Source organism: Pseudonaja textilis, chromosome 5 (genome assembly GCF_049901715.1).
Source record: "Pseudonaja textilis isolate UNSWEBS1 chromosome 5, rPseTex1.2, whole genome shotgun sequence".
In the NCBI taxonomy this organism is placed as follows: Eukaryota; Metazoa; Chordata; class Lepidosauria; order Squamata; family Elapidae; genus Pseudonaja; species Pseudonaja textilis.
In genome coordinates, this window is record NC_141994.1 from 68301986 (window position 1) to 68329300 (window position 27315).

The window sequence follows — 27315 nt, forward strand, 5'->3', positions numbered from 1 at the left end:
CAACTTTCTGTTCCTCAATTGCCACACAAGTGGGGGAAGGGGAGGAAGGAGGTTGGAATGCATTACTAGACACAGCACAGAGTTTCTCCTGAAAATCAAGGTCATCTCTACTGGCAACCAATAAGGTTGGGGAAGGAGTGCCTGAAGAACCTGACAATTAACCCAGTTGGCCAACCTGACCTGTGACACTTGGGGATGTTTAATTATACTAAAACCACGGGAAAGATTTAGATTTGGTTTTCCACTGAAGCTGTGCTGATATGATGTACTTTGAGAAAGAGCCAAGTTTCAAGAGATCTGATTTGCTTTGGTTCTGCCTTGACAAGTGTATTATGCACATCCAGAAAATGGGATTGTGGGAAAGGGGAGAGACAAAATAGACAAGTGCGATGCTAGCGTTTGTGTGATGTTCTTTTGGCATCAGGGCAGTTTCAGAGGGTGCTGAGCCCAAAAGAGGAAGCATCTTGTGTGAACACAGCCATTGTGAAGCCAAATTTCAAAAAGAAAAGTAGGATGATGTATGAGAATGTGTGAAGCGCATAGAGCTTCCACCAAATGTTTCCGGGTCAGGATTCCAAAAATTAAGAGAGAATCGATGGCTTCTTTATTGAACCCATTAGTACAACCTGAACATGTCTACTTAGAAACAAGTCCCATTGAAATCAATGGGCCTTATTTCTGGGTAATGAGAGATACAGTCAGTCCTCAAATTACAACAGTGCATTTGGTGACTGTTTGAACATAAAACGGCACTGAAAATATTGTTTTATGACTGTTTTGTCACGCTTACAAAGGTCTCAGCACTCCAATGGTCACATGATCAAATTTCAGATGCCTGCAACTGAGTCGTATTTATGACAGTTGCAGTATCCTGGGGTCATGCGACTTTCTGCCACGCAAAGTCAATGGGGAAGCCAGATTCACTTTTAACAATCCTGTTACTAACTTAACAACTGTGGCAAGAAAGGTCATAAAATGGGGCAAAACTAATTTCACTACTGCCTCACTTAGCAACATAAGCTTTGGGCTCAATTGTAGTCATAAGTCGAGGACTACCTGTTTTTGAATGTCAACCGTGTTCTTCCCCAAAAGGCGCTTTTACAAAAGGCAACCAGACTTCCTTTGTCCAGCCACCCTTTTGAAAAGTATCTTTGGGACAACCGTGACTAAAAATCTCCATACTAGAGGACTGCATTCTTCATGCTTGACCTGGTGACTGAATTAACTCATTTTCTAATTTTGAATTATACGTTGAATAAACCCACTGCTTTCACACAATACGCTGTGCCATGTAGCAAGTAAGTGAGCCATTAACCAAGCTGAGCCTGTTGTGTGAATGCAGCTTCTAAAATTTGAAATTGAGCTGGTTGGTATAGACAACCTTTATCTGAATGGCAGAGATTCAACTTTCAGTGATGCATGTTCTTAAAGGGTCTTAAGCTATTGGAAGAGATATACAGAATTCATAAGAAAAAAGATAAAAATGTAGACTTTACATCAATGTCTAAAACATTTTCAGTGGTGTAAAAGCTCAGAAGTGCAGTTAAATATGCAAACATCTCTATCTGCGTGCTTGAAGGGACATCCTCAGAATACAATCATTCACCCAGAAACTTCATCTATTAAAATGTGACAGCATCAATTGGAGGAAATCTCACTGTAATCTTTTATCTTAATCTCAGATATTCTTTCACATCCCTTGCAGGACAATTTGATGCAATGAATTCATTTCCACAACCCTTTAATGATAGAGATGCTCCCTGCTTTATTTAAACCATACCCACTTAACCCAGCACGGCAAGCCTGCTTTGAAAATATTGTAAATATTGTAAATAAATGCGATGATTACTTACAGCCAGGTACTGTGGGGTAAATCCTCCAAGGCCTGTAAGGTTTCCCCAAGTGGCAGTATTGAGCTGTTGCATTTGTTGTGCCAATTGCTGTTGTAAACGTCTTTGCTCTTTGTCCTTTTGGGTATCAGCAAACTTCACGACAATTGGTGAAGAACAGCCCTGTGGTTGGACAGATTGGTGGGGAAAAAGGTCTATCACACATTTCCAGCTAGGTGGCAGCACCTAGCCGACCTTGGCTGATCTCAGACCTGGTTAGTATTTAAGAGAGGAGGCCATTGGGGGTGGACTAGCAGCGTTGACTTGCCTGAGAAGTCAAAAATACAAAATATCTTGGGAGATCACTTCTGTGCTGTTGTCAGGAAAACTTCTCAAATGCGTTGAGGTAGACATCAGGAGCTGAACTTTGATTGGTGGGAGTATTTACTATGTGATTGAAGAGACGGTGGTTTAAATTTTGGGTCCCTTGTTTAATTTAGAAGGCGGTGCGATGGCTCAGTGGTTAAAGCTGAGCTTGTCAATTGTTTCTTGCTCCAGCTCCTAGCAGTTTGAAAGCATGTAAATGCAAGTAGGTATCACTTTGATGGGAAAATAACAGCGTTCTGTGTGCCTTTGGCATATAGTCATGCTAGCCACATGACCGTGGAAAATGTCTTTGGACAATGCTGTCTCCCTCAGCCAAAAAACGGAGACGAGTACCGTGCCTTAGAGTCAGACATGACTGGCAGGGAAACCTTTACCATTTAATTTAGTTTGGTCTCTGTATCTTTTATCTGAATTGGAAAGAAAACTTCCATTCGCAATCATTTTTAAGGGGCTACATGATGCTTTAGCCATCTTCGGCTGGTATGTGAGGTCAGATTGGTTAGCGCTGGAGGGGATATATTACCAAGCATCAAGTTTGACTCAGACGAGATATTAGAATAATTCTGATACATCTGCATGAGTCTTTTCCACAGTTCTTTTCTTTAAAGGTGTTCTATAATTTTGTAATTGATTACAGGACCCACAACATGTGGATCAGTCAAGGATTTCAGAATCTCAAGGAGTATTGCAGAAGGGGCCCCAAAAGTCAAAAATGGTAGTTGTGGTTGTGGCTGCCACCTCGACATATTTGGTCCCCAAGCCCCATCTGCTGCAAACATTCCAGGTTAGCATGAAGTCTAACACTCACTGCTCAGGAAACTCAGCCCCCGTCTCCATCCCAATATATTCCATACCATGCCTTCCTGCAACATTCTCCAAATCTGCTCCAGAGATTGAGTGAACCTCCAAAGCAGATCAACACATTGGATAGGATGGTATGTAAAGGGGCTCAAACTGCACAACAATTTTTGCAAAGAAATCTATCTAGGTGACATTTTAGCTTAGAAATGGATCCGTTAATTTAGCATTGGTCTCTCTTAATGGTTAATATTTTTTGGTCTTAGTTGTTTTGGCTTTGAGTAATGAGGAAGGAAGAAAGGACGGAAGAGGAAAAGGAAAGAAGGAGGTTTCCTCCCTTTTCCCCATATTTCTCCACATTTTCCAAGTTTGAATATTAAACAAATCTTTATGCTAATCAGATTTTGTATTCTAATTGAGAAGCAGGAATGTCCTGATTTGTTACAGTTTGAAAAAGGAGTTAAAATCAAAACTTGGTTCATCAACTTGTCTTCTTTCTAACCTGACTACGATCTAAGCAGAGTCCTTCGAGGCCAGATTTGATAGAAAGCTCTAGAGTTAGGTATTAGAAACAGGTAAGAAACTGTAAGGGAAAAATGGGAAACCTAATAACTTTTGCTTAATTTTATAACCCATAAATTGTTGCTTAGTGAATGTTGGAAATTGTTATGAGGTTTTCTTTCTTTTTTTGCAAACTGTTATCTTTAATTGATCACTCCATTATTTTAAAATAAACCAACATTTTACAGTTCTATAGAATTTTTACCTGAATATGCATATGTATGTGTGTGTGTGTGTGTGTGTGTATGTGTTTGTGTGTATGTATGTATGTATATGTATATATATGCATTATATACTATATATATATATATATATTTACATACACACACACATAAATATACGAGTTTCACTGCATTTAGTGCAATTTTCAAGGACCTTTGCTTAGGAATGTGCCACAGAATGGTTTAAAACAGGGGTGTCAAACTCAAAGCCTGTGGGCCGAATCCAGCCCATGGAGTGCTTAGATCTGGCCTGAGGGGCCACCCTGGAAAACAAACTAAAAACAAAACAAAAGGGATAAATTTGAGCATGCAAGAAGGGGCAGGAAAGGAGAAAGGGGAAGAGGAAAGGGAAGAGAGCAGGGAAGGAGAAATAAGGAAAGAGGGGAAGGAAGAAGAAGGGAGAATGAAGAGGGAAGGGAAAAGAAGAAAAGGAAGAAAGGAAGGAGGGAAGGAAAGAAGATTATAAGGAGAATGAGAGAGGGTCTGAGGGAAGTCCTCCCTTACCACTTGGCCACCACAGATGACCCCGACATGAGCGACGGCAAGCAGGCCATGCCCCCTCCTGCCCCCCAAAGGTCAAACACAACCTTGATGCGGCCCTCATGAGTTTGACACCCCCGATTTAAAAGAATTTTGTTCCTCTTCATAGTTAAAAAAAAGAGAGCTAATTAATAAACCAGTGCATGTTTTATTTTTTCACTCTAAAAGAGATCTGGCATTCCCAAGAAATAATTGTGCTTTCATATAGTATCACTGTCTATCCTGCGGGTGTGGGGCCATTTATATCCAGCTTGCAAGCCAAACACTTAGAAAGGGATCACTTTGTGATATGTGCATTCTGTCTTTATACAGGCAGTCCTCATTTAGCATCTGCCTTATTTAGTGACCTTTTGCAGTTGCAACAAAGGAGAAAGAGTAACTTTGCAAACCGTTCCTTGGCTTTAGAACCTTTGCAGGGTTATAAAGCAAAGGAAAGTATGAGGTAAATCCAGAGGGTTCACTTAATGACTACTTCACTTAATGTCCAAGTGGCTGGTCCCAACTCTGGTTGCTAAGAGGACTACTGTACCTAGCATCCACAGGATATGGAGTTCTGTGCAGAAAATGCCTCTGATTGAAATTAGATGTTGGTGACTTTTGAGAGGCAGAAGAATTCATTGCTTAAATTATTTGGGGAAAAATAAAAGTATTTGTAGAGAGATGGGAAGTAAAAATTAGGTAAATGCACAGAAGTAGAGGGGTTACGTAGGCTCACCCTGGCATGAACTTGGCTTCCCCTGGGCATCTTAAAATATTAATGCAAAACCTGTTCTATGAAACCTGCAGAAGATCCCAACTTCCCCAGGTTAAAAGACAGAAAAAGAACATTGATCAAAATCTAGTTCATGGAAGAGCTCTTAGAAGAAACAAGGCAGCTTCCAACAGATCTACGTGTAGCTCTTCAAATCTTTTCCAAAAGAAGCAGAAATAAATTTCAGGGACACGAACATGAGATGCTTTTCCCAGACAATGCCTGCAGCTCTCCGTTTCGTGTGGCATCTGATATTCTATTTATGGATGCTTAACCGGCTGTAAATCGTATAATACATTACAGAAGTATTTGATGAATCTATAATTTCCCTACACCCCCCACCCCCCGTGTCATATTTCATCTGGGTAGCAATTTGAATAGAACCAACCTCATGCAGATTGAAAACATACAAATCGAAACGGCTCTGAATAAAAAAAAAAACAGGGTGGCTGTAACCTATTTGTTCCATCGTTAAAAAAAAAAAAGATTTCTCTAAGTGCATGAATATATAAACTCACATATATCCCTAATGAGATTAAAATGTGGCAGTAACCACAGGTTTATAAAGCACATGATTACAAAAATAGGGGTGTAAACAGCCACGAAAAAGTTATTTATTTTGAAGATGTCTGTTTTTCAGTATGTTTTTTGGGGTGGGGTGGGGGAAGATATTGTTCTCTTATTGAAAACAGGACACTGAGTCCTAGGTAACTTTCATCTGAAACCAATCGTTTGATGTATATTCTACTTTTTGAAAATAATGTTCTTTGCATTAAAAAATCCAGCCAAACAGCCTAGGAGAAATATAAGTTTCCTGTCGACTATCCAGATTGGATATTCTTTGTTGAAAGTCAACTGTTTACTGCAGGCGTGTCGAGATTAATGGTCAAGGAGAATAAAGAAAAGCCGCTGAATATTTAGCTGCTTTTTCCAGTTTGGAAGCTTCCAGGTATATTGAGATGGCAACTTTCTAGTCAGCATGGGTGGGAAGCATGGGATCTGTAGTCCTATCACATCTGAAGAACAGCAGAGAGGTAGAAGCCAAGCTAAATGAATAGTATTATTCCTTTTGTTATTGAGACTTGTTATCTATAGTTGAGAAGCCTTTCCTTCCTTCCTTCCTTCCTTCCTTCCTTCCTTCCTTCCTTCCTTCCTTCCTTCCTTCCTTCCTTCCTTTGCTTTCCTTCCCCAAGAAAATTATAACATATCTTGACTTTTTAAATACAGTAATTAAAAAATATATTTAAAAAATCCTGAGAGACAGGCATTTCACCAAAAACATACAATGTTCAACAAAAACATACAACATGCAGTATGCTTTATACATATACATATATAAAGCATACTGCACAAGAAGCAATTCATATTCACACATTATGTTTTGGCCCATTTGTACCAGATTTCTCCTCTAGAGCTGTTTCTATTACCAGTATTACGTGTGGAAAGGCAATTACTTTTTGTTCTTTTGTTTTCTTGATTCTTGATTTTCACGAGAGCCACGCTAAAGCCAACTGGGGCAAATGTGAGCACCATCCTCCTATGAAATTTGGGATATTTTGCCTTTTGATGGAAACGTTGCTCCCTGGGCATTGTCAAAAGGTACTAGATAGAATTTGCATGGAGAAGTAAGAGTGCCAAGCTTGACTTGAAACTGACAAAATGAAATACAGGTAGTCCTCGACTTACATCGGTTCGTTTAGTGACCAAAGTTACAACGGCACTGAAAAAAGTCACTTATGACCGTTTTTCACAATTGCAACCATTGCAACATCCCCATGGTCATAGGATCAAAATTCCGACACTTCTGTCTCACTTAGCAAGATAAATTTTGTGCTCAATTGTGGTCGTACATTGAGGACTACCTGTACAGTGATAAAGTCCCTCCAGAGCAGATACGAGGACTTTCTTCCCTGGGCAAATATATGCTGTATAGATGGTTTTGCAAAAACTATGTCCGACAGAATGTGGTGTGATGTAGGATATAATGGAAGCAGCTTTCCAGATTAGAGCAAATCAATAAAGGAGAATGTTTGTAGCTCAGGGCTGAAAGGAGGGGTCCTTGGTGCTCTCTGAGCTTGGTGGTTTCCCTGCAGATGTTGTATTACCCAACTGGGTAACATCATCAGTGGACTGATTCTCAGTGCAGGATGCTTCAGATTAGAGCACAGCACCCAGTCTGGATGCTCCAGGTTCCCTTATTCACATTTTTCAGGTTGAATGCATCGTCTTCCTTCAAACTTTAACCAAATAGCATGGAATAATGAAATATGTTTAATTCATGCCAGATAGCATCCATCAGTCTCGTGAGGTGCTGTTACCTAGAAAAGGGTAAAGAATCCTTCTTGGTTGTCCTAGAGAGCAGGAATGGAACTAACAGCTTTAAATCACAGGGTGCTTGCTTTTAACGGAACATTAGGAGAAATATGCTGATGACAAAAGTAATTTTAAAAAGGAACCACATGGTTTAAGAGTGTGCTTTTGCTCTGGAATTGCCTTATCCAAGGGAGTTGAATTACAGCAGTGTTTTTCAAAGTTGACAACTTTAAGGTGTGTGTATACCAACTTCCAGAATTCCTCAGGCGGCATGCTTAAGAGGCATTCAAGGAACACACCGGCTGGGGAATTCTGGGAGTTGAAGTCCACACATCTTAAAGTTGCCAACTCTTAAAGAAACTCAACAAGATGGTGCACAATCCATGACCTCTGCTTCTTCTTCTGTGAAACTTCCATCTTTAACGGGTGTTTTTTTTTCATTAACTGGGGAATGGACCAAACAACTTTTTTCAGTATTGAAAACACATCCAAAACTGTGGGTCTCTATATCTCGGATTGCCTGTATTGTTGTAAAAATGAGATTGGAGAACTGCCTGTTGATAGCAGGATGGAGAGAACTCAAGGGAAGATGGCCAAAACATAACATGGGAATATCCCTCATAAGCCTATCTTATAGGAGGATTTTTTTGTGTGTGTAACATACAAAATGCCCTGCGTGAACAGTTGATGGCTTCCCGCCACCCTTCTAGCAGATGATAATATCACTTTCACAACTAATCCTGTCCTATGTGACCTTATCTCTTTGTCAGTGAGCCACCATTCTGTATAATGGCACAACAGCCATTTCAGTTGTTGTAATTGTACTGGACACAAATTGGCACCTCTGCTAATCCACAAGGTCAATATTCTCCTAGAGGGTGCCATGCCTTAGGAGCAGGAAGATTCAAGTTACCATCAAACTTTGCCAAGGTAGCCAAGATCTGTGTGGGAATCCCCAAAAAAAAAAAAAATGGATAGTTCCCAGGGACCCAGGCCAGAATCCTTAATATTGTCTTTGGGTTTTTTTCTTGCAAAATTATCATAATGTTTTAAAACTTAGGCAAATAAACATTGATTTCAAGTCTCTGAAATTTTCAATCAAAGATATGAGAAATATGCATCTAGCTAACCTGTCATCTGTCTGTCTATCTATCTATATCTATCTATCTATCTATCTATCTATCTATCTATCTATCTATCTATCTATCTATCTATCTATATCCATCCTTTTGTCTTTAGGCAAAACATAATAGAATATACTCACTAAAATATTAAAAGCAGGCCACATAAAAGGATGGAGATTTTATATATATATATATATATAATATAATATTATAATATAATATAATATAATATAATATGTACATACATATATACAGTATATAATATTCTGCACACAGAAGCATGCGTCTTTTCAAGTGATTTGGATTCTTTTCTGTGGCAAGCATCACATCTAATACAATCTAAAAAAAGGATAGCACTGAAAAGAAAGACAAATTGATTATAAAATATCAAAATAATTTCAAATGAAGGCTGGAGAACAACGGACACTGCAATGCCAATATCAGTGTTTCTCAAGAATACATAAGACATTTTCCATGCATTTTTTTAAAAAAAATATTTTCATTGTTTTCTTTCTTTGCTCATCACACAAAGCCATTCAATGACACAGACCAAATAATGTTGGAATTTTAGTACCCAGCATGCTTTGGGAGGTTAGAGCATTTGCAAAATATATATTTTTTACATATATATTTGAACGTTCCTCATCTCAAGAGGTTTTTTTTAATTTAAAAAAAAAAGCAAGAAAAAAGTGCACATTACATCCAAATGCTTAAGAAGAATTAATTAATACACAGATACACAGTACAGAATACAATAGAACATGCTGTCTTAAATGATTAATTCAGAAGATCCAGAATAAGACACAGTCAACTCATGAGGCATTTGTGTGTGTGTGTGTGTGTGTGTGTGTGTACAAAATTCTGAAAAATCATGGAGTGGGTTGGAGGGAGCTCCTTTTTTTTAAAAAAAAATTGAAAATGCAGGGATAATTTGGTGTAGGGTTTCCTGCCTAGGCAGGGGGTTGGACTAGAAGACCTCCAAGGTCCCTTCCAACTCTGTTATTCTATTCTAAATTTAAATTTGTATACGTCAAGTCAATAATGGAATCAAAGTTTGCTGTCTCTAGCATGTTTCGTCTCATGTGGGCCTAACGTGAATGTTTACTAGCCCCTTGGAAAGAGGGGATACTTCTAAACAGATATATATATATATGCCTTTTGGGGTGTCCTTGGCCAATTCGAGTTTAGGCATGGCAGCCTCGCAGAGGCCAGCTTTATCATTAGGGTTTTTTTTTTTAAATCACAAAATTATTCTGGGGTAAATTAGCATCCTAAATGCCAGACAGCAAAATGTCATGTCAACAAACTTTTTTTTAAAAAAAAATCTGAATGCCACTGTTAGGAGGGACAAAAACAGAGCAATTTGTTCTCAGATCATTAAGAGAACCAAATGTCCCAGAAAGAAAAGAGTTAAGGGTGGAGGGAGAGAAGCGTGGGGGAAATAGGGCTTAGTGAACTTGGAAGGTTTGCCTAGGACTGTCATACATCTGATCTTCCTCAAGAGAGCACGGCTTTACATTCTCAGTCATATGCACAAAGGAAACAATGAAAGGGCATATGATACAGTACCTCCATGGTCTGGGACTGGTGCATAGCTTTGATTGCATTCTGTGCCATTGCCCTTGTCGAAAACGTGACAAACGCACAGCCTGTGGGAACAGGGGGCAGGGAGCAGGAAAGACAAAAAAAGAAAAAGAAAAGAAAAAAAGAAAAAAAGAAAGAAAAAAGAAAAGAAAAGAAAAGAACAACAAAGACAAAAAGGGTTGGACGCTTGTTAAACCAACAACAGTCTACGAGAACGGCCACAAGACGACACTGTTCTCTGTAGTACATAAATTAAAAAAAAGAAAAGGAAAGAAAAGAAAACAACAAAATAAAAATAAAAAGTGAAAATAAAAAACAAAAACAAAAATAACCCAATTCCCTAACTGATTTGCTTCAGCAGAGCTGAGTTGATCATTGGGAGGGAGAAGGAAAGGAAAATTGGGGGAGGGGAGGGAGGGAGAGGGAAGGCTGAGACTCAGTGGGAAAATGACCACAATATGGCTATTTTCCTCATTCTTCAAAAGCAGTGATTCTCAACCTTGGCACCTTTAAGGTTGGTGGGTGGACTTCAACTCCCAGAATTCCCCAGCCAGCATGCTGGTTGTAGAATTCTGGAAGTTGAAGTCCACTCGTCTGAAAAGTTCCCAGAATTGAGAAATGCTGCTGTAAAGAACAGGATTGGAAATAGGCAAGACTGCTTATATTTTAATTTCCATTTAATAGAGTCCCTTAAAGATCCTCATATCTAAGCATTCAAACTTGTTTATTGAAAACCACAGTAAAACTTCCACTTGCTTCATAAGCAACCACCACCATTAGTGATTGAATTAAACCAAATTAAGTCTTTTTAGTCATTGACATAGCAATACCTACAATAGAAATAAGGCTGGGAATCAAACTATATGCTTAGAGGAACCTGGTCTTGTATATCAACGCTGTTGGGTCCTAAAATTGACTTTAGATGTTTCTGAATAAGCTAACTGAACACATGAGCGACTTGTTCTATTTCATGGCATAATGTGAGAATAAGGCTTTGTTCCTCCACCAAAATCTGTCAGATCTGTGAAGCAACAACAGTTCAGATCTTGGGTTTTCACAGAGGGGGTTAAAACCTTCTAAACCATAGTTTTCCAACCTTGGCAACTTTAGGACACACGGACTTCAACTCCCAGAATTCCCCAGCCAGCATAGCTAGCTGGGGAATTCTGGGAATTGGTTCACATGACTTAAAAGAACTTTACCAAATTTGGGAAACCCTGTCTTAAATGGTAGGTTGGTGTTGTGATTCAAACCCTGTATTATATCACACCCACCATCTTGCAAATTGACCACCCCCACCTCCCTTCTGGGTGGCACTACTTGAACCCAGATATCCATGATTCAGGGTCTTCAATGATGATTTATTCTGATTCTTATGTTCAGGTTTAAGCTTCTAACCTCTGGTACCGCCTACAGTGCTTAAGTTTAGGCAAAGGAGTCTGCTTTCTCCACCTAAATAAATTGAGACACGGATTAGGAAGAAGACAATGTCTTCTTTGAGATTCTGCAGTCTCTTCCTATCTCCAGATTTCAGGTGAGGTCATGGGGAAGGACAGAATTTAGGAGAAAGGCTCATGGTTGATGACTTAACATTACTCCTTACTTTAATTGAAGGTGACATTGGACAAGTTTGTCAGGAGACTGTTGGGCAGTCCTGATGCCAGGCACTTCATGTTTAGAACTTCTAAAGCTCTATGAGAAGATCATTATCTGGTGACCTGGAGAGGAGACCAGATCAATGACATCGTTTCTTGGAAGCAACACCGTATAAAAGCCATCCTTCCTTGGGGCTCAGGGATCTTTGAGAGCTAGTTAATAACTACTATAATCATTCCATTCATTGGTGTCTTCTGCCAATGGATGATCATCTCCATCATTTTATGATCACTAGGAGAACATTTTACTCATCTTTTTTTGGGGGTGGGGGGAACATTAGGAGCTTCTCCAGAAGCGGCCTCATGTCAACATTTTATGCATCTAGGCAACTTATTGGCTTTGTGCGTGGTAACAAAGCTTCCCTTTTATCTGTGGAGCATACACTAAATTTGATCTTCTCTACAGTCAAATAATTCCCTCAAGGATTCTCTACGGATTTTAGCTCTTAGCTGACTTGAGCTGATCTCAAAAAAAGCAAAGCAGAATTGTACCTAGCTAATATAAGGGACCTCCCCTCAAGGGGATGCCAAAACTGTAGGATAGACGGGGAGATCTCTTGGAAGAATGCAATGGCAAAGCAGTTTGGTAGTGTAGGTGAATAAAAGTATACGGATATGTCCATATTATCAATAGGGGTTAAGTTAAGTGAGGAGGTCTTTTATTCCTCTGTAGGTTAAGCATCACTCTCACAACTGATTCTCCACGGGCATCCTATTTGTGCAAGAGGGAAGATTGATGGGAGCCCAACTCATATCAATCTTCTTCCATGGATTGGTTTGGTGGGATGATACAAAAGTGAACTTGCATTTGTTTCTGCTACTGACTCTGTTTGGTTTAATTTGATGTTGGCTATTTTGGTTTATTATGTCATTCCCAGAGATGGGCAGTTTAAATAAGCGTGAGAGGTAGAATCTGCAGATACAGGTAATTCTCGACTTACAAAAGTTTGCTTAGTGACCATTTGAAGTTTCAATGGCTTTGGAAAAAGTGACTTAGAACCATTTTTCACACTTACAACCATTGCAGCATCCCCATGGTCACGCAATCAAAATTCAGACACTGGGCAACCGGTCCATATTTATGACGGTCGCAGTGTCTCGGGGTCATGGGATTCCCCTTTCGTGACCTTCTGACAAGCAAAGTCCATGGGGAAACCAGATTCAGTTAAGAACCTTGTTACTAACTTAACGGCTGCAGTGATTCACTTACCAATTGTGGCAAGAATTGGTTGTAAAATGGGTCAAACCTCACTTAACTATTTCAATTTTGGCTCAGTTGTGGTCATAAGTCGAGGCCATCTGTACTGGCAGTCTTCCTCAAGGTTAGAGTTGGAAATGGGATTTGGGAGGCCAAAATACACCAGTACAGGTTTCAGAAGGATAAACTGCATTGAACACTGGAATATTTTAGAAACAAGAAGAAATTGGCATCTCAAACACCTTCCAAGTATCTATAAGAACTATAAGTTTGAAAGGCTATATCGTTTTAGACTATTCTAGAAAAAGCAATGGACGAGGTTCTTATCTAGTGCCTTCAATCTGCATTGGACTACAATCGTCAATCATCCTCAATCAGCATGTTGGGAATTTGACTTAAAAACATAAGGAAGTTATGTCTGAGTTTGATGGGAAGCGAGAGAGTTTGTAGCCTTTACATCAAATTTGGTGGGATTTACCAACAGTGCTATACGCACTGTTTTTCACATTTCTTTTTATTTTTTATTTTTAAATACCCTTTGAAATTGACGTTTCCTAGAGTGCCTTGCAAGAAAAGGCTGTGAAATAATGCAAATTCAAGTTGATTTCATAGCAATACTGCGGTGCAGTGAAAACTTTGCTTTTAATGCAACAAATTTGGCTTGTGACGCATGCTAAAAAGACTTTGATTTCTAAGCCTTGATTTTTAGCCTAGTATTCGAAATGCGGGCTTCCAAACTAAAAAAAAAAAAGAAAATGAAATGAAATCACAGCACAGCTCCCTCAATTTCCTCCAAAAATGGTGATGATGAAGATGACTGTTAGAATTTTAACAGACTTCTAAATGAAGCAAGATGAATGCAGAGGGACTGAAGCACGGTATCATCATAGAACTGAGCAAGAAACTTAAAACAAGTTCACCTTTTTTTTAAACAAAAAAAAAATTGGTATCACTGCCGCTGGGATCAGTGAGCAAAATGAAGAATCCATTTTACAGTCCAGCTATTTTGGGGAAATCAATTTGAGCACTGACAATACCACTTCCTTCCTTTCGGCCTTTCTCCATATATACCTGGTAAGAATACCAAGTTGGGGCGGGGAAAAAAATTAACTCAATAAGATTTTAATTGAACAAGAGGCAGTCCAGGCAATAATAACTGAAGTGTTTTGCAAACCATGTTTTGCAAATCAGCTTCAAGAGTTATGCTTTCTCTTCCATAAAGGGCAGAACCAGAAGATTATCATTTTAGCATGCATTTATTTAGCATTCAGTGGGATTATTGTCGGTACAGATCACTGTTTTTCAATCTTGGCCGCTTTAAGATGTGTGGACTTTACCTCCCAAAGTTTCCCAGCTGCACCAGGATGCCTGGGGAATTCTGGGAGTTGAAGTCCACATATCTTAAAATTGTCAACATTGAGAAACATTGACATACAGTAGATTGGGAATAAGGCTCAACCATTTCAGAGCATTGTGTTGCAAATGGTGCCCGCTGAGTCTAATCCTTACTTCATGTTTTTTTGGTTAGGTTACTTCTCATTCAGGGTTGGCGATGACATTTCATTTTGCATTTCTCCTTCTGGTTAAGGGGGGAAGAGGGGCTCCATTTCCCCTGACATTTCTGTCAGCAGAAAAGATATTATTTGTCTAAAGCTACCCAGTGGGAAAAAGTTGGATTTTTTTTTTTAAAAAAACCCAAAGCTACAGAAAGGAGGAGCATCAGGCTCCAGACAATGCGTCCTATATGTCATTCATATTATGAAGATATTCATAGGACGCCGATTGTGTCCTTTTCGAAGATGTCTTTCAAGCAGGAAGGTTGACTTTTATGTTTATTATCTCCAATCAATGCACAATTTACACAAGCGATTATGTATCTCACACACGGCTTGCTGGTTAGCATGATTTAAGGGAGGAGGGCAATTTTTTTTGTAAAGATTTGCGTCGATTTTATCTTGCATTTTAAGTTCTAGGTAAGGCAGTGGTTCTCAACCTATGATCCTTGGACCCCGGTGTGTGTGTGGGGGGGTACGATGTCATCACAGGCCCCCAGTCTTGGAGGTCCATGACTATGGCCTGTGGCCACAAAAGGTATTTAAAGCCAGTGGCGCAGTGGCTAGAGTGCAGCACTGCGGGCTACTTCTGCTGATTGCTGGCTACCTGCAATTTGGCAGTTCAAATCTCACCAGGCTCAAGGTTGACTCAGCCTTCCATTCTTCCAAGGCGGGTAAAATGAGGACCCAGATTGTTGAGGGCAAGAGGCTGACTCTGTAAACCACTTAGAGAGGGCTGTAAAGCACTGTAAAGCGGTATATAAGTCTAAGGGCCATTGCTAAAGGGGGTCCTTGGTGGAAAAAAAGCGTAAGAATCACTGTTCTAGGGTATATGTCAAGGTGTTTTATTCCGTGTCTCTTATTATTATTATTATTTTTTAAAGTTCTGCATATGATATTTGGATTAGAATAAATTAAGTGGAGGGATTTTCTTTTCTTTTCTTTTAAAAAATATGACATTAAAAATCAGGAGATTTTTGAGGCTGGCTCCTGTTTTGTAAAGACAATTTGTTCTTCCTCGCTCGCCTCAGATGGAGAAGGTAGCTGTGTCTGCCTAAACTCAAATCCATACCCCATTAGTTCATTAAAACTTCTATCCGTGCATGTTGCATCAACTAGAATCTCTGTAATATTTCACAGAGAAATCAATATGCTTGCAAAACTTCATGTTGTGGCTTGGCGCTATTATATCAGTTTTGAAACCTCAAATTGTTTACCAAGAAAGGCTGATGGCTCATGAGTTTCCAACAGCTCCGGGGAGACCTGATGATGACTGAACAATGCAGACACCTGACAATTTTCTCCTGTCATCATTTCCGACACATTTAATACATTACTCAAAGCAGAACAACAACTTCATATAATTTACGCTAGACAAATAGGTGCATGAGTAAAATGGTAAATGGTCTACAGTACCTCGGCTAGACTCCGTATTGAAGCTGTGCACTAAAATTAAAGAGTTCCAAATTTACCATCAGTCTCAACATCATCTCTCTTTAAAACATTACTCATTATAAAGCAGAGAAACAAAGGTTACCAATAGTTCATTCTCATATCTGCATTAAGCTGGACATTCTCATCTTGTACAAATATATGCTTGGGGTTATTGGCACGGGTTTCCCTCTTTCGATCCGCCATCCCATTTTCACTATTTCCTATCAGATGGATTGCTTCTGGTTTTGGGGCATCCGGTTTTCCCTCCCCCTTAGGGCTTTTATAATCCTACTTTGAAACTTTCTGAATTTCCTGCCCCAAATGATATAGGCCAATGATTCTCAACCTTGGCAACTGAAAGATGGCTGGACTTCAATTCCCAGAATACCCCAGCCAAAGCAGAGCAGGCTGGGGAATTCTGGGAGTTGAAATCCACCCAGCTTAAAGTTGCTAAAGTTGAGAATCACTGATGTAGGCAAATCAGGGATAATTAATATGGGATATTACTTGCTTACAGAGAGCATGTGGCATGTTTGAAGGCAGAAATTCTGTGCGTGAGTGTGTGCGTGTATGTGCGTATGAGAGAGACAGAGAGAGAGAAAAAAACAGGGTCACGTGACTACAATTAGCATTTTCCCCAGGAAAAGCTTTCAGCAAAGAAATTTCAAATGTGGATATAATTTAGCAGATAAGGAAGTTAATTAGTTTCAGCTACTGTCAAGAGAATAATTAGCTCTTGATATCCAGATCACAATATGTCTAAGGGTCAGGATTTATCCATGAGTAGCCATATGGAAGATACTTGCAGTCTTTGTACTAATTTCCTACACAAAACCCATAAATGGACACAAGGACATATGGCAGAAATTGCTATCATTCTGTAATGAAGGAACTGACTCTCAGCAGACATTCCCGGTTGAAATATATGAGGATTCCATATACAAGTAGTCCTTGACTTACAATAGTTCATTTAGTGACCATTCAAAGTTACCCCATGGTCACGGGGTCAAAATTCAGACACTTGGCAACTGACTCATAGTTATGACAGTTGCAGTGTCCCTGGGTGATGTGATTTTCTGACGAGCAAAGTCAATGGGGAAGCCAGATTCACACTTAATAACTGTGTTACTAACTTAAACTGCTGCAGTGTCACTTAACAAGTGTGCAAGAAAGCTGGTAAAATGGGGCAAAATTCATTTAACTACCGTCTCCTCCCTTAGCAACATAAATTTTGGGGTCAATTGTGGTCATAATTCGAGGACTACCTATATACATTAATATATTTTAGCAATATCTTGATACCTACCTGTGTCCATAATCTACCATCAATAATAGCAACCAAGGGTATGGGTTAGAGTGAGGAAATATTACAAGTCTGTCTAAATAAACTTTGTAGGAAGGGAGTAGGAGAACTTGAAATGAGTCTGTTATTCCCCCTGTCTAAAATCTTCTTTTCTGTTCTTTTCTCCTTGAAGTTCTGAAGAGGGAATTAATTGCACACCGCAATTTGGCCATCACTCAGCACAGGCATGAAGCTGTGAGCAGTGTACAGAATGACAAAGAGAATCAATAAATAACATTTTATGCATTTACCACAATTTCAACCCAGTGCCAAGTGATGCTAGGCTTAGCAGATCTCACAAGAATGAATGAATTAAGCCTCCTTCTATTATCTATCAAGTTAAACCTAACTATTGCCATCTTTCAACAACCTCATGAAAAGCCTAGGACAATATGTAGGGCAGAGAAAACCTGGATAACAATTGTATAATTGAACTCCAGAAGCAAAGCTAATAGGCTATGTTTTGAGATACATGATGGGAGGTCTCTCTGGATTGCTTTACTAGGGATGTCAAACTCAATTTCATTGAGGGCCGCATCAGGATTGTGTTTGACCTCGGTGGGGATGAGGTGGGTGTGGCCAGGGTGGGCGTGCCCAGCTCGACGTCACTCGTGTCGGGGGCACCTGTTGTGGCCAAGTGCTAAGGCAGGACTTCCCTCAGACCTTCCCTCACTCTCCTTATAAAACCTCCCTCCTTCCTTCTCCTTTCTTCCTCCTTCCCCTCTTTCTTTATTTTCCCTTTCTTGCTCTCTTCCCACCTTTCCTTCTTTTGGCTTGTCTGTCCTCTTTCCCTTTCTCCTTTCCTGTCTCTTCTTGCATGCTCAAATGCAAACGGGGAAACATTTCTCCTTTTGTTTGGTTTTTAGTTTGTTTTGCTAGCTCTCTGCCAGTGAAAATGGAGCTCAGGGAGGGGCGTGTGTGTGGGATGGCACCATGGGCTGGTCCTTTCCTGTTTCCAGGACGGTCCTGCGGACCAGATCTAAGCACCCCGTGGGCAGGATTTGGCCCATGGCAGTGGTGGGATTCAAATTTTGTTTTTACTACCGGTTCTGTGGGCGTGGCTTGGTGGACGTGGCAGGGGAAGGATACTGTAAAATCTCCACACACAGGTAGTATTTGCTGGTTCTCCAAACTACTCAAAATTTCCACTACCGGTTCTCCAGAACTGGTCAGAACCTGCTGAAGACCACCTCTGGCCCAGGGGCATTGAGTTTGTCATCCCTGGCTTAACTGGTCACCGTAGGACTAAATAGCTGAGTTTCAAAATGATTCTGAAGAACTACTTTGGACTTTAAATTCATTAAAGTAGGCAAGTTCCCTCATAAGATACTAACCTTACGAAAGTTCAGGAGAACTTCTGAAACACTTTGAAGCATGCTCAGCCTCATTATGCAGGACTTGGACAAATCCAATAGGCTGTTTCTGACATTCTCAGTGTAAAAACAAGCTTGTCTACGGATAAAGGAGAATATTTGTAGCTCGGGGTTGAAATAAGATCCTTGGTACCGTCTGAGCTTGGTTGTTTTCTTGCAGACCTTTCATTTCCCAAACTAGGTAACATCATGAGTACTCAGCAAACCTAGTTTGGTAATGAAAGTTTCGCAAGAAAACAACCAAGCTCAGATGGTACCAAGGACTGACTTTTTTAAGATTTGGCGAGAAAAAAATCTAAATTTTATGTAGAGCCTTGAAAGAACTGCAACAAAAATATACGGGAGCTAAGCAATGGAGTTGGTCAAGAACTAGTTGGATGTGTAGAGGCACTTTTGGCTGTAATTTCTGTGTTGCTATTAAGGGCTACCTAGCCTACAATTTTGAAAATGGTTCTGAAGAAATGTTTTGCAGCTTTGATGAACTGAACATCTCCCTCAGGGCATCTGTGAGGAAGGAATGTCCAAAAAAAATAAAATCAAGATGGTGGCTAAGGACAGGTATTTGATGCTCTGGCCTTTTGACACATGGCTTACAGCTGTGATATTGATTGAATCTCTAGCCCTGCTGATGCCTTGAGAGCTGCTATTCAGCACAATACTTTTTTTTTTTTTGGAGTTTGGTATTCAGTCTGAAAAAATGCTACAATGGCTTTCAGCAATACAGTCCTGTTTTTTTTTTCCCCCTCCCACCAGATTGATGCAGTCTGAAAAGAAAGTTTAGGTTGCTGAAATGTCTTGCAGAGAAGCAGTGTATTCGTGCAAGATCCAAAGCAAGTTTGAAGCACGCATAATATTAAGAGTTGATTAATCTGGCAGTGGTTAAAAAACTGGATGATTCAATGATAAAAATGGACTCCAAGCAGGACTACTGTTATTAAACCTTGAGAGAAACACTGCCGATTTTAACATCAATGAACTCTCATTGATGGACAGCTTAGAAAGGCAATCAATCAATCACACATCCCTTGGATATGAGGGAGAACATGCCCCTCAGTGGCATCTGCGTGAGCGGTTTCTAGGCTGTGCGTTCATAGATCAGCCTTCCTCAACATGATGCTGGGTGTTTAACTGGTAAAGCCTAGAAAAATCTGCAGAATGTGAAAGATGGCACCGATAGGTGTGTGATGCATTTTTTCTTTCTTTCTTACAACCCTGTAATCCCTTGATTCAGGGTGGAGTCGGGGTGACGGAATGGAGCTGAGCGTTTACTGGCCAGATGCCCTTCCTGACGCCTACCTGGGAGTTCACAGCAGACATTTTCTCTTTGCGCCCTGAGAGAGAAACATCTGTCACTGTCTACATTGAACTCTCAACCTGAGCAAGGGGGTGGACTAGAAGACCTCCAAGGTCCCTTCCAACGCTCTTACTCTATTCTATTCCGAGTGGAAGGCGAGCACCTCTAAGCCGTCCCACCACTCAGGTTTGTGATACATATAATTACAAAAACATCACAGCTGGAGCTTTGCGTTATAAAGTCAAAAGGACAACCTGGAAATGAAAAACGCATAAGGAATTTGCTAAATGGGAAGTACCTCAATGTTGTGAGATTTTCTATCTGGGCTTCTCGGCAGCCAGAGTTATAAAGCTAATCTTTCAGCAACATGCTTCTCAAGCATCAGACATTTTAGTAAAGCTCAAAAAACCCGGGGTTTCTGCATTTTCCGTACTCCTCCACCCCCTGTAAAACTGCCTTTTAATCTTCCAGTACAGATAAGTGATTGACTGGGAAAAGGTTTCTCAAAGCCATTTCCTCTTACAGACCAGATCCGAAAAAAAAAATGTACATGGACTGTCAGCGAACAGCTTTAAGAATGCATCTATTACACTTGTTATCTCAACTGAAATGCTATCTTTAACTTAGATACCGTGTTATCTTCAGCACTACAAGATAACTTTAATACCTGCAAACTATCATTTCAAGCTGTGTACTTTGGAATGTATAACTTTGTAAAGCATTTCTGTTAAGAGGCTGGTATAATGATAGCTAAATCAGAAGTAACTCTGATGGCATGGTTAATGTCCATTTTTTAAAAAGTTAAATACCAGCTGTGAAATCTCTTTCATGGGAAACTTACTGTCTGTCTCAAGCCACTGCAAGACTACTATTTTTACTGGATTGAAAATTTAGACAAGAAGGAACTAGACCCTCCCAGTTCCCAATGAACGTGAACCTGGTATTTAATTTTTTAAAATTATATTTATTAATGGATAAGCCCTAGTTAACAGTAACTGTAATTTAGTTTGGATTTTCATGAGAATCAGAGGTGAAAATCCAAACTAAGTTACAGTTACTGCTTGTTCATTAATCTATCTTCAAAATGTCTAGTGCCTTGCAACTGCCTTGTTTCAAAGAAACCATAGTTCAGGTCAATTATTTTGAAGTGTGAACAATTAATCGTGGCTAATATCAAATGGAAAGATAAATATCTCTTCACAGCTGTGGCACAGAAAGATGAGAGAAGGAGCACAGAAGCCTATGTTCATATTTTTCTTATTTTAATACAGGGACCAGCATTATATGGCTCTCCAGTGGTGGCTGAACTCCAGTTCCTAATCGATGTAGCCAGTGTGCACATTTACTCAATTCTATTTTTAACTTTGTCTACCAAACTGCACAAAGCCCAAAACAAAACCATAACAAGAAACAAATGGAACCCAACACATTTTCCTCCAGAAGTTGTGGATGCTCCAACACTGGCATAGGGCTTCCTGCCTGAGCAGGGGGTTGGACTAGAAGACCTCCAAGGTGCCTTCCAATTCTGTTATTCTGTTATTCCTTAGTATTCTGTAGAAAGAATTCTGGTCATCCAAAAATAATTTGGATAGAATTGTAAAAGACTTGGAGGCACAGATACCTACTATAAGCTACAATGAAGTAAAAAACTGTCCACATATGGATATGATGTCATTGTGAAAATAACACAATGTCATTTCGTATCGTGACACCTGACACGAGTTATGTGTAATTGTCATTTGCATGAAGACATCATGACACCTATGTTGTCACCATCATCCTCACCCCCTGTGTAAAGACTGTGCTTCATGGTTTCATCATTTTTAATAAGCTATCTCAATCCAGCAGTCAGGCCAATCTCAAAAAAGCCATATTTCAATTTCATTACTGAGGTTTTCACTCTATATACTTAAAGCTAGCTTTCTTCTGCTAATTGTGTACATTTGCTATGTGGGCATGATATGGCTAAGCTGTTTTCAGTATATGGATGGTTGAACTGCAATTTGGCAGATCGAATTCCACCAGACTCAAGGTTGACTCAGCCTTCCATCCATCCGAGGTGAGTAAAATGAGGAGCCAGATTGTTTGGGGGCAAGAGGCCGACTCTGTAGACTGCTTAGAGAAGGCTGTAAAGCACTGTAAAGCGGTATATAAGCCTAAGTGCTATTGTTATTAGTTTGGTGTCAGATGTGAGCCTTCTATTCCTAAAATGGACCTCAGAAATTGACTGTGGTTTAGCAAACAGCATTTTTTTCCAATGCTCTGCCCCACTATGCTTCTTTAATCTGTGGTTGACTGTATAATTATAATCTAGGGATGAATCACCATGTGAAGTTCATGTCTATCATGTAGATAGGGAATATTCCATTACTAAAACAACAAAAGACTTAGGTTCAACCAGACCCTGACTTAATCCAGAATCGTGTTTGTCTTTCCGAATTATGCATGGAAGACTCAAACAGCTCTTGCCATCCTGAAAACCCTCAGCTCTTCATTAGCTTCCCTGTGTATTATTTCACTAATTGCCCAGATACCCATTTCCTCCTTGCATGGTTAATCCAATTAGTACTATTAACATGGAAAATTAAAATGTTTAATTTGCTTTGCTCTCCTTGGTACTGAAAGCCTACGATAAAGCTTCAGATGCAACTGCAAAAGTGAAATTGCTCCAGGTTTATTTATTTATTTATTTTTATGTCGGGGAAAAAGGCGACTCGTAATACTTCAATTTGCTTCTCTCTCTGAAGAGCTTAGCAGAGCTTAGTGGATTCTTCTCAAGCTTTTGCACCAGGAAAGCTTGAGAACTGAAAAAAGGATGGCATGGAGGCATCTTAATTCCATTCTCTTAACCATAATCTGATTTCCGACAATCCAATGATCGAGAGGATCCCAGTGCTTCATCCTACATTACAGTTCTGTGATTCCTCCTTCCACAGCCTCTATGATCTTGGGCAAGACATAAAAGGTCACAAAATTTCCCTTTCTAGCCGAACTTGAATGCATTCCCACAAATCCTAAAACTAATACCTACCCTCAAAATCCCTTGATTGGTTTTACTTTTCTTAAGCTTTCCATATTGCATGTTGATCAAATTCAGCAGATTTCATTTTGAGATTCTATATTGCATTGACCTACCATCAAAACCATGCTGCCTGGCTAATCTACTCAGGGCTTGGCTAACCTTACTAAGATTTTCCTTGTGCTTGTGACCTACTCATGCTTGCCAATGAATCAATGGGCAAACTGCTTGAGTTTTAATTAACTAGCTTACCTAATTTCTGGTTACGGTTTTGGCATATTGCCTGGACATCAGCACTATCTCTGCTGTGTGGCTTCACACAATCCTATTTCTAGTTTCTGCCTTGCTTTCTTCTGCTTCTCATGTTTGCGCTCTCTCTCTCTCTCTCTCTCTCTCTCTCTCTCTCTCTCTCTATATATATATATATATATATATATATATATATGTAAGTACCATGAAAAACTTAAGAAAACATATATATATACATACATACATACACAGTGTATGTATGTATGTATGTATGTATGTATGTATATGCATGCATATGTTTGTATTATATGTCTGGTATTTAGGTTTCTTCAGGTATTTTCCAAAGTCTTAATATTTATGCTTTTATTATAGTACATTATTTATTATAGCGATTATTATAGTCACTGTAATAAAAGCACAACTATTAAGACGTGAGAAAATACCCGAAGAAACCTAAATACCAGACATATAAATACCCGTGAAAACATATCTGTCTGTCTGTCTGTCTGTCTGTCTGTCTACCTGTCTACCTATTTTCCTAACTGCCCATCTCCCTCAGAGAGAAGATCTGGGTGGTGTACAATATAAAATGAACATTAAAATCAGAATTAATTTAAGATTAAAAAGTTTTCATTATTACCTCTAGAAAGGGTGGCACTGCTGTTTAAGAAGCTATTAAATGCCCCACCTTCTGCATTCAGATTCATAAAAGAAACTATTATTTGACAGTTCCCAAAGAAAACTACCTTGGGCCAACCAATTCTGTCATTCCTGGACAAAAATGATGACATTTTATTTATTTCAGTCCTGTTGTAGAGTTGCTTTGAGAATTAAAAATATTTGGTCACTCAAATGAGCTTGGGTGAGAGGAATTGCAACAACGAGATCTTCCTGATTCTACTGGCCCTTTCAGTGATGCTGCAAACCATTATATTTTATGATAGTTCTTGGTTAGAATGTCCATTTTCGGAAGATATACCTCAGAATAATTTCTCAACTTCTGGGCTTTTTTGGGTGCTGTAGTTCCTTCCACCAAACTGCTGAATATCTGCACAGAATTGTTGGGAGAAGTTGTTTAGAGACCTACCATGTAAAAAACATGTAGGGAAGGTAGGTGAGCCTCTCCTTACCACTCTATAAAGCCTTAGTAAGGCCACACCTAGAGTACTGCATCCAGTTTTGGTCACCACATTATGAAAAAGATGTTGAGTCTCTAGAAAAAGTACAGAGAAGAGCAACCAGGATGATTAGGGGACTGGAGACTAAAACATATGAAGAACGGTTACAGGAACTGGGCTTGGCTCGTCTAATGAAAAGAAGGACCAGGGGAGACAGGATAGCAGTCTTCCAATATTTGAAGGGCTGCCACAGAGAGGAAGCCATCAATCTATTTTCTGAAGTGCCTGTAGGCCAGACAAAGAATAATGGATGGAAACTGAACAAGGAGAGATTTAACCTGGAAATAAGGAGAAACTTTCTGACAATGAGAACAATCAACCAATGGAACAGAAGTTGCCCTCAGAAGTTGTGGGAGCACTATCAGTTGAGACCTTCAAGAAGAGACTGGACTGCCATTTGTCAGAAATGGTGTAGGGTCTCCCGCTTGGGTGGGGGGTTGGACTAGATGACCTATAAGGTGCCTTCCAACTCTGATTATCTGGTATCTGTTACCCTTGAAGTTTTTCAAATAAACTGCTCCATTTCTGGAAGAATTTTCCTGAGGAAACTTGACTGCCATCATTTTTATGATTCCTGCGGCACTGACAGAATATATTTTTATTCTGCAACATATATTCATTGGTCACCCTCCTTTCCCTCTAAAATATGATTGGATTGTGCTATGGCCTTATAATTTTTAGTATTTATCTCAGCCTTCACCCACCTAAGATTGTAGGGCTGTATTAGGAAATTCTAGGAAACATGGTCTATCTGTCAAATACAGAGTTGGGAAGGGCTATTTGACATTGGTACTAAATTCTCAATTTATTTGTGGGCTGCTTTGGGCCTGGATATTGAAAGAATAGTAATAAATAAAGACTGAACAAAAATAAATATTCCTCCCACTATCATTTCACACCTGAAGGCTGGATTTCGGAAGGTAAATCTGAATCTAGTAATCTGGATCTGGATCAAATTCTTAAATCCATTGGGCTTAAGTTCCAATGATATACAGTACATCTGTAATTCATCCTGGAATTGCATTTATATAGTTTATATATAAATTATATAACTATATAGTTTCTCTATAGAGGAACTCTTGGCAACATGGGTTAGGGACTGCCAGAGCCAATATTAGCAAAGAATAAGGATTATGGATACCAATTGCTGCAATTCAATTTTTACATCTCCCCATTGAATTCATAGTGATGGGCTTTCCAGAGTGATCCTATTCTTTGAATGGGGAACTGGCTCTCTTGTAACACCTGCTCTCTGATAGCCATAGATCTCTTTTGACAGATTCAAGAGCTCTTTGGTTCCAGATGAAATTCAGCATAGTTTTTTTTAATGAATAATTTTCAAAGGAAGTGCTATTCAAGAAGGAAGGAATAAGGAGAAACCTATCTTCCAATATACAAGCTTTCATTTAAGATGCACTGCATCGTACCCGTTATTTATCCCCTGACTACTCTAATTCACAAATGCTTGTTTTATATCTCCGACAATGTTCTGACAATGAAATACGTAAAATATAAAGTTATACAGATACTGCCAAAGACACAATATGCAGAGAATTCCCTCCACTTCTGCTTTAAATAATGTTCATTGTATCCATAAACAGACAAAAATTTCCCTTTCTAGAATGAATGTGTATGTGTATATGTGTGTATGCTGTATATACATATATGCATGCACACACCATGTGTGTGTGTTTATATATTATACTCTCTCTGTGTAATGTATAATAACACACACCCACACATATACATAGATTAGCATATTATTTTTATAAATATATAAAAATAAATATAATATGCTGGTGTTTTCAGAAATGATTTCAGCATAATTTAGTTGAATATATATAGGATATGTAATAAAATGCATAAACTGTAGTTATAGTGATTTAATTTTGTGGCACTTCAAGATATTTAAGCCTGCTAACTCCGTATTCTCCTATTTATTCCTCTGAGCCTTTTGAAGTGAGATAGTTGGGTTAGAAGGATTGTGTGAATTCAACATTAGAATCACTTCTGATTCAGACTTTTACGATTGGTTTGTAATTGATTTGTATATTATTGCCTGGACTCTACAAAATAGACTTTGTCAATGTGGGGTGATCAAATGGTTATCATAAACATGGAACACAGCATTTATTAAATTTCAGCTTTTCAGGTTTCTAGCCCTTGTTAGCAAGATAGATGTGAACATGTCTGGTCATATTCCAATCTACCATGCTAATAAGGGCTAGAAACTGTAGGAGGGGGGACTAGAAGACCTCCAAGGTCCCTTCCAACTCTGTTATTCTGTTGTCTCTAATGAATGAGAAAGCAGAAGGGAGCAGAGGTGGGTTGAGAATAGTCACAATGTCTTGACTGTTGTCAACTAAAGCAGAATAAATAACTCGGAAATAAACATTTATATGCAAAAGAGTTGAAATAATTTGCTGAAGTGTTGTTTATCTATAAGGAGATTTAAAGAAATAAATAAATGTGAACACTTCCTTGTAAATACAGGAATGTACTTTCTTTTAAAACGAAGGACAGAAATTGCTATGGAATCAAACATTTGGCTTACCAATACATAACTTGGTCTTTGATGCGTTTGCCCATTGTGAAAAATGCTCAGCACATATTTAGATAGCTACCAAATTACAGTGAAATGTCAAAAGGTGATACTTGTTATTTCCCAGTGAGCCTTAAAAAGATTTGGAGACGTGACCCTGTTTTGCATCTCTCTTCCCCCCCAAAAATCAGGAATGTGGAAGTTTTATTGGATGAAGGCTGTAATCCCCTTGGGGATAGTCTAAATAAGGTGTGGTGATGATGATGGGATGGCTAGTATGTGAGAGATGGATGGAATCAATATTTTTATTTTTTCTCTCTCTCTCTCTCCTTTTTTCTTGCTTTCATCTTGGTTACTAAAGGGAAGGTAG

At 39.2% G+C, this 27315-nt stretch overlaps 1 protein-coding gene across 37 annotated transcripts in view; it reads right to left on the reverse strand.

Moving 5' to 3' along the window:
* The window catches only part of CELF2 (CUGBP Elav-like family member 2), a 555045-nt gene that overhangs the window by 49519 nt on the left and 478211 nt on the right, over nucleotides 1-27315 (reverse strand). For 19 of the 37 annotated variants that reach the window (XM_087935296.1, XM_087935290.1, XM_087935293.1 and 16 more), the window contains 3 exons: nucleotides 15931-15960; nucleotides 10094-10173; nucleotides 1854-2012 (listed from right to left, as the gene is read on the reverse strand). In XM_087935296.1, the coding sequence (XP_087791422.1) occupies nucleotides 1854-2012; nucleotides 10094-10173; nucleotides 15931-15960 (269 nt within the window). The remainder of the gene's footprint in view (nucleotides 1-1853; nucleotides 2013-10093; nucleotides 10174-15930; nucleotides 15961-27315) is intronic. The other 18 variants (XM_087935304.1, XM_087935300.1, XM_087935302.1 and 15 more) reach the window with 2 other exon arrangements.